Here is a 7,389-nt window from a genome sequence, read left to right as displayed (position 1 = left end):
TTTCAAAGGATGGATGGACATCGTCAAGACTAGACTAGGTCTAAGTGCCATATGGTGAAGAAGGGCACTTAGAGTACTTTAGGACTTTGTTTTCCTTTGACCGTACTATTAAGAGGGGCTTTGATCTAGTAGCTTGACTTAGGCAAGGCTTTAGGTTTAGGTGTGGTGCACACTTGGTAAACCTAGCACTAGGCAGCTTAGAGATAGTCCTTAGATCGAGAGGAACCAACTTCGTTTAGGAATGGTCGCGTTTCGACGAGGTTAGGGTGCCCAAGTAGGCACGGGACGCTGCACCGGACGCTCTATGAGTGCGTCTGGTGAGGTCACTTAGCCGTTGGAAGGCATGGTGCCTAGGGTTAGGCACCGAACGCTGGCACCGGACTCACCGGGCAGCGTCCGGTCCCATACCCAGAGAGTTTGAAACTCTCCCCGAGCACCGGACGCTAGCACCGGACACGTCGGGTAGCGTCCGGTCTTAAACTCAGGGAGGTTATAAAACTCCCCGGAGCACCGGACGGTGCCACCGGACGCTGGGAAGTAGCGTCCAGTGACCTGTCAGAGACAGTACAGTTAGCCATTGAAGTGTCACCAGACGCTCGGTGCAGAGCGTCTGGTGCAACATCAACAGCGTCCGGTGACCCCGTTTTCAGTGGAAAACGGTTGGCCGACCTTTGGACTTCGTCGGGTGTATTTATACTCCTCCACCTTTTTCATGAGAGGTCTCTTGCCCATTTGAACATCAGAGAAACTTGTTGTGGAGCAAGAGAGCAGCAAGAGCCTAGAGAGGATTGAGATTTGAGAGATTTCTTGTGAGAATCCTTCTCTAGTTGAATTCCAAGAGTCAAGTGTGCATCCACCACTCTCTAGTGCCTTGTTTGGGTCAAGTGAGAGTTCTTTGCTTGTTACTCTTGGTGATCGCCATCACCTAGACGGTTAGGTGGTGATTGGAGGCACGAAGACCGCCCGAACTTGTTGTGGGTGGCTCGTGTCAAGCTTGTGAGCGGTTTTGGTCCTTGCGCACGAATACCGCGACGGAGTGTCGAAGAATCAACCCGTAGAGAGCACTTGGTCCTTGCGCGGACCAAGGGGGAGCAATACCCTTGCGCGGGTGCTCCAATGAGGAATAGTAGAGAGTGGCGTGTCTCTGATACCTCAGCAAAACATCGCCGAGCACTTTCTTCCACTACTCCTTTACTTTCTAGCTTTACTTTTTGTTTTTACATTCTTAGAATTGCCATGCTAGAATAGGATTGGAACTAGGTTGCAAAACTTTTATCCGATAGCTCTCTAGTCACACTAGACATAAGGGGTTGAATTGGAGCATATAGGTTGGTTAAATTTTTAGAGAAGCCCAATTCACCCTCCCCTATCTTGGGCATCTTGATCCTTTCAATTGGTATTGTCGACGAAAGCTAGTTGGCAGTCTACCTTGGGGTATACCCACGGTAGTAGTTTATCCGTAGACGGTGCGCAAGCTACGAACTTGATGGTGACGCAAGACACAGACAAGGTTTTTATCCAGGTTCGGCCGCCGTGTGGGCGTAATACCTACGTCCTGCGTCTGATTGTATTGATTTGTGTTGAGATCATATGTCCTAGGGGGGTCCCTTGCCCCTCCTTATATAGTCCAGAGAGCAAGGTTATAGATCTGGAAACTAATCCTAGTCGGTTACAATTGCCATAGATTGCACGATATCAATTCCTATTCTAACCGACTAGAATCCGGCTTGATCTCCACGTCTTGTTTCCTTACGTGAAACTCCGAGCAGTTGGATCAAGCCTCGGACTGTCTTCGTGATGGGCCATGCCTCCTGGCCCAAGCCTAGCCGTAAGGGTATAGGGGTTTATACCCCCACAGCTAGTCCCCGAGCACCATGTATTATGATGTAACATGCCGTCTTGAGCTTCTTCGACCAGCAAGACTTGACATCTTCAATAAGCAGGAAAGTCGCCCAAACAGTTGCAATTGCATTTTAACCAACTCAAAAGACAGTTGATCAACATTGACATTGAAGAAGCAGGTTGTTCGAAGAATGCATGGTGCTCTTAATCAAAAAAGATTTCTTTCCTGGTGAAGTGTGCCCACTTTACTTTTCTAGAAAGTACAAACTTTCAAAAAGTAAGCATGTTCACCACAAGGTGAAGTGTGCCCACTTAGTCCCCGAGCCTGGTAGTAGGTGGCGTAGGCACATGGTGCCAGGGTCAAGAAAGTCTTCATAGAAATTCCAAAACTCAGATGCATCGCCAGATGCATCGTACCGATGTAGTCCCCGAGCTTGCTGAAAGGCGAAGTATGAGCCTTGTAGCAAGGTCTAAAAAATTGAATTTACCAGTCCCCGAGCATATTATGCTCGTCTGCAATTGAATAAACTAATCGACCAGTCCCCGAGCATATCATCTTCGTCTACAATTGAATAGACTAATCGACCAGTCCTCGAGCATATCATGCTCGTCTGCAATTGAAACAGACTAGTCGACCAGTCCCTGAGCATATAACGATCGGTGGTCGGTACGGTCCCCAAACTCTCAAATTGGTGGGATGGTCGACCAGTCCCCGAGCGTATAGTGCTCGGTGGTCGGTGCAGTCCTCAAACTCTCAAATTGGTGGGCTGGTCAACCAGTCCCCGAGCGTATAGTGCTCGGTGGTCGGTGCAGTCCCCAGGTTCTCAAATTGGTGGGATGGTCGACTAGTCCCCGAGCGTATAGTGCTCGGTGGTCGGTGCAGTCCCCAGGTATGTCATACACAGTCCTTCACCAGATCCACTTGTCTTTTGGAAAAAGCGTCTTGCCACATTAATGCGTGATGTGACAAGGCATCCTGGCGTATTGTCAGACGGTTGCGTAAAAAGGTGTGCCTGGTAACTGTGCAGCCGCTCTTTGCGTGGTTCAAGAAAAGGAAGCCACCAATTATATAGAAAAGCCACCATATTAACTGCCAGTAATTATTGAAAACTGAAACGCCGCATCCGCCGTAGGGCCCGCCCACTTCCCTAGAATATAGGAAGTGAAAGAGGTGGAGCTGTTGTTATAAAAGGCTCAATGCAGCGCCCATATTCTTTACCCTGCCTTTGCCTACAAACCTTCTGCTCTTGCCATTCCTGCCTCCTACAACTTCCATCTTTAACTTCCAGCTCAAAGTCTTTTCTACGGCGTCAATGGCGAAGAGTGACTTGAAGAAAAGGGCCAAGCTGATGGCGAAGGAGTGGAAGAAGTCCAGCAGCAGCACGAGGTCCCTCAATGACCTCGGATGGGTCTGCTTCATAACCAAGAGCTCGGCGGCTGGAGGACGCCGAAAGGGGAAAGCTACCCTGACCCCCGCGCCGGTGAGATTGTCGTTTTTGAAGATTTCTTCAAGAGGGGCTTTGGGATTCCTGTGCATCCTTTCCTCCAGGGCCTTCTTCTTTACTATAAGATCGAGATCTGCAACTTGCACCTGAACTCTATTCTTCTCATCTCCACCTTCTTTCACTTGTGTGAGGCCTATGTTGGAATAGAACCGCACTTCAACCTCTTCCGTTATCTTTTCTGTCTGAGGAAGAAAAGGGCAGTTGGAGGCTCCAAGATTGAAGGTGGAGTATACCTCAATCTACGCGATGGGATGAAGAACCGGTACCTCAGCTGCCCATGGAACACTTCTTTGACCGAATGGTACAAAAAGTGGTTCTACATCAGAGAAGAGCCGGGCAGCGTCACGTTCTGCGACGTGGGCTACATCCCCGAGAAGAGGGTTAGCTGGACGGACCGCCCGGAATTCGCTGGGCAGGTGGCAGACCTGATGAGCCTGATCGACTGGTCCCGCTTAGACGAGCTAGGAGTGGTCGGGAACTTCATTGTGCATCGGGTGATGCCCTACCAGAGGAGGGTACACTCGGCGTACGAGTACGCGGGGAGCCAGGACCCGACCAGAATGAGCCCTGATGGTTTGGAGAAGGCAGAGGTGCAGGAGCTGATGAACGAGCTGTTCAACTTAACAGATGACAACTTCGTTAGAAGCAGTGATCGGATGCACGCCTTCAAGCTGGGACGACCAGCTCCTAAGGTAAATAAATATTGTTATTGACTAGTATTGCTATATGAATATTGTTTCCTCCTAGTTGATGACTTGTCGTTGGTTCTATTGCAGATTGGAGACATTGACCGGTGCACAGTGTACGTGTCGCTGGCACCTGGTATGGAGAATCCTGTGGGGATGGACCCGCCAGAGGGCGATGCGGCTCGGTGTCCTCAATACACCAGCAGTGAGGAGGAACAGAACCGCCCTGCCCCGACCACCGAGGACAGAGTGGTAGGGAAAAGGTCACTGGCGCTGGATCCATCTCCTATGGAGGCACTGCCGGCGGAGACCAGCAAAGCTCCGAAGCGTCGTCGGCTCGTTAGGATTACCGACGACGATGACGACGAGGAGGAGGTTGCACCCTCGTTGGTCCGAAGACCGCGCAGCCGTCTAGACGTCGCGCCGACCACTACTAGTCAGGTGACCAGAGACCCTCCTGGCCCACACGCCGAGCCAACGCGTCTTGGAGAGACGGCGGTGGCGGCGGTGACTGGTAGGACCAGGAGGAGGTTCTTCACAGCAACACACAGGCGCTCCGATCTGTAAGTGTTCAATCTCGCTTTTACACTTTGTCCTATTTGTTTTTTGTTGTGTTGCTGTGACTTTTGACATTGTTTAAATGTCGTATGTTTGTTAGTGCGGCGTCTGACGTTGATCCAAACAACGTCGCTGGTCAGAAGACGGCTGAGCCAGCGGTTGTCGACGAAAACGCCAGCAAGCAGACCATTCGGGTGCCAACCGAGGAACAGCCCACGGTGGTGGCTGCGGCGGAAACTGCCGAGGAGGCCCCAGCACAAACGAGGACCGGGGGGGCACGCCAACAAGGGATGATGAGGCTGCGAGGATGCCTTCCTCGAGCAGTGTCGTGGAGGAGAGCGACAGAGCCCCGACTCCCCCGCCTGCTGAAGAAGGAAGGGCCCCGACTCCACCCCGAGCAGAGGCTTCTTTGCCAAAGGGCTCCCCTGGCCGGGATAAGGGTCCAGTGATACTTGTGACCATGGCTGGGGGGAGCACAGAAGGCGAGGAGACTCAGGCGGCCTCTGACGATGAAGTAGACGAAGTCCAAGGTCGCCCCCACGATGGTCGCCAACACGTTTATGTTTGGCGCCAACGTGGGGACCACTTCATTGGCCACGAAGAACTCGCGAAGACGGAGGAGGCTGTGAGGGTGGAGCGCGCAGCTAAGCGGCTCGTGGATGAGGTTAAGGTAAGTGGTCTTGCATTCTGCCCGAAAATGTGTATGTACTGTCGTTTGCTTGAATGTATGTAATTCCTACAGGGCGCAATGAAAACGGCGAAGTACTGAAAAAGGTGCTTCGACCAGATTGAAGGGATCATGGACGAGAATAAGGCCCTGGCTGTGGAAGTAGATTGTCTTCAGGCAGAGGCCGAGGAGAAGGCGGCCGAGAGGGGTGCTCAGGAGGAGCGCCTGCTCGATCTTAATCGGCAACTAGCCGACAAGGATCGGGAGAGGAAGGGTAAATCAAGAAGTCTGAGCAGTTGTTTATAACCGCGTGGTCGGTGTTGTTGACTACCAACTTCTCTTGCAGATCTAGCGAAGGAGGTTGAACGCCTCCGACAAGAAAGGGAAGGGCTCGACCAGGAGCGTGTCGGGGCGCTGGAGGCCGGGCGGTCGGCTAGCGAGGAGGTGAAGAATAGAAATCGAGAGTTGGCCGGTATGAACCATTCCACGGCTTTTGTTTACAACTTTCTTCCTCTTGGCTTTGTACTGACCTCTTGCTTGGTTTTTTGTTGCAGTGCTTAAGGTCAATACTAAGAAACACCTCGACGAGCTGGTCAAGGACCGGGACTCCAGGAAGACTAATTGCATCAAGATCTGGAAAGGAGTAGCCCCGGTTCTTGACTTGATCAGCCCCGAGCTTCCCGAAGACCAGCCTCGCGCACCAAGGCTGACCCCGGTCGAGAAGGCGCAGCAAGCGTGGGGCTGGCTTCAGCAATTTGTCAAGGACGTCAGGGAGTTTGCCGGTGCGCACGTCCTTAGCATGGTGCGTGCCCACTACCCCTAGTCGACTTGTCCTGGCTGGAGAGGGGGTATCCCAAGGAGGTTGGTCCGTGGGAGGCGGACGACCTTCGTGTCGGTCTGCTCGATCTGTCGTCGACGGTGATCGGTGACATCAACCTCTGTGGGACGGCGACTCCCCCCAACCAGCCCAGATCAGACAGGTCGGCCAGAGACTTGTCGGGGACGTCTGTTGCTGGAGATGGGCGGTCGACGCCTGCGGTCTCGACCAGCCAGGCGCCGGTGGCCCCGACCCCTTTGACTGGACAGCAGGGCCGTGCGGGTGATCAGCCCGAGCAGTAGGCCTGTAGGGTAGTCTGTAGAAGTAGACTAGGAACTGCCCAGAGGGGTGTTTATTGTAAACTTTGTGTATCAAGTTTGTAATAAAGCTTGATTTATCATAACCATGGTTTTTGAGCGCTATAACTTTGTTTGAGTGATGTATCACTGAATCAGGTTGACGGCCCTTGAGGACCTTTGTCCTAAAAGGAAATTGTGGCACTTGTCGAAAGTTCTGCAGATGAAAAAAGTGCATAGCAAGAAAGAAAAATTTTATTACTACTGATCATAAGAGATTTACAAACGAAATGTACTGGAACTTAAGGATAGAAATGGCGCAGTTTGTCTATGTGCCAGGAGTTGGGCAAGCGTGTCCCGTCTGGGTACGCCAGTCTGTAAGATGTAGGGCGTGTGACTTCGGCGACCACAAAGGGTCCTTCCCAAGGTGTAGATAACTTGTGCGTTCCTTCCTGGTTTGTTTTCCACTTGAGTACCAGATCGCCGACCACGAAGGAGCGGTCTTTGACGTTCCTGTTGTGGTATCGCCTGATAGCCTCGAGGTATTTCACTGTTCGAAGGCACGAATTCAGGCACTTTTCTTCTGTGCAGTTGATCTCGAGTTCTCTGGCGAGGTCTGCTGAAGATTGGTCGAAATGTTTGACCCTTGGAGATCCAAAGGCCATGTCGGAAGGGAGCACTGCTTCGGTGCCGTAAACCATGAAGTAGGGTGATACACCCGTGTTGCGACTAGCCTGTGTTCGGAGACCCCAGACCACTGCCGGTAACTCTTTCATCCATCGTCCTCATGCTCTATCATTCTCGGTGTACAACCTTTTCTTCAAAGCATCGATGATCATTCCGTTTGCTCGCTCCACTTGACCGTTAGCCCATGGATGGGCTACCGACACGTACTTTATGACTATGCATCTGTCATCACAGAAGTCCCAGAATGTAGTGCCGGTGAACTGGGTACCTAGGTCAGCAATTATGTTGTTGGGGACCCCGTATCTGTGTATGATTTGATTGAGGAACTCGA

At 51.9% G+C, this 7,389-nt stretch overlaps 1 protein-coding gene across 1 annotated transcript; it reads left to right on the top strand.

Annotated features, from left to right (window-relative positions):
* On the top strand, positions 5,052-6,545 carry LOC110436415 (ribonuclease Y-like). The gene is made up of 5 exons (XM_021463509.1): positions 5,052-5,261; positions 5,379-5,532; positions 5,605-5,730; positions 5,813-5,901; positions 6,531-6,545. The coding sequence occupies exons 1-5, from the start codon at positions 5,052-5,054 to the stop codon at positions 6,543-6,545; spliced, it is 594 nt and encodes a 197-aa protein (XP_021319184.1).

The sequence above is a fragment of the Sorghum bicolor genome, chromosome 6 (assembly GCF_000003195.3).
Source record: "Sorghum bicolor cultivar BTx623 chromosome 6, Sorghum_bicolor_NCBIv3, whole genome shotgun sequence".
Taxonomy (NCBI): Eukaryota; Viridiplantae; Streptophyta; class Magnoliopsida; order Poales; family Poaceae; genus Sorghum; species Sorghum bicolor.
Note: the sequence above shows the minus strand (reverse complement) of the source record. Positions and strands in the feature narration are given on the sequence as shown.

What these genes read in the sequence shown, in the direction of transcription:
- LOC110436415 (XM_021463509.1), top strand. Translation starts at nt 5,052, where the DNA reads ATGGCTGGGGGGAGCACAGAAGGCGAGGAGACTCAGGCGGCCTCTGAC. An exon ending in GGCTCGTGGATGAGGTTAAG is followed by an intron (nt 5,262 to 5,378) that starts GTAAGTGGTCTT and finishes TGCTTCGACCAG; the next exon opens with ATTGAAGGGATCATGGACGA. An exon ending in TAGAAATCGAGAGTTGGCCG is followed by an intron (nt 5,731 to 5,812) that starts GTATGAACCATT and finishes TTTTTGTTGCAG; the next exon opens with TGCTTAAGGTCAATACTAAG.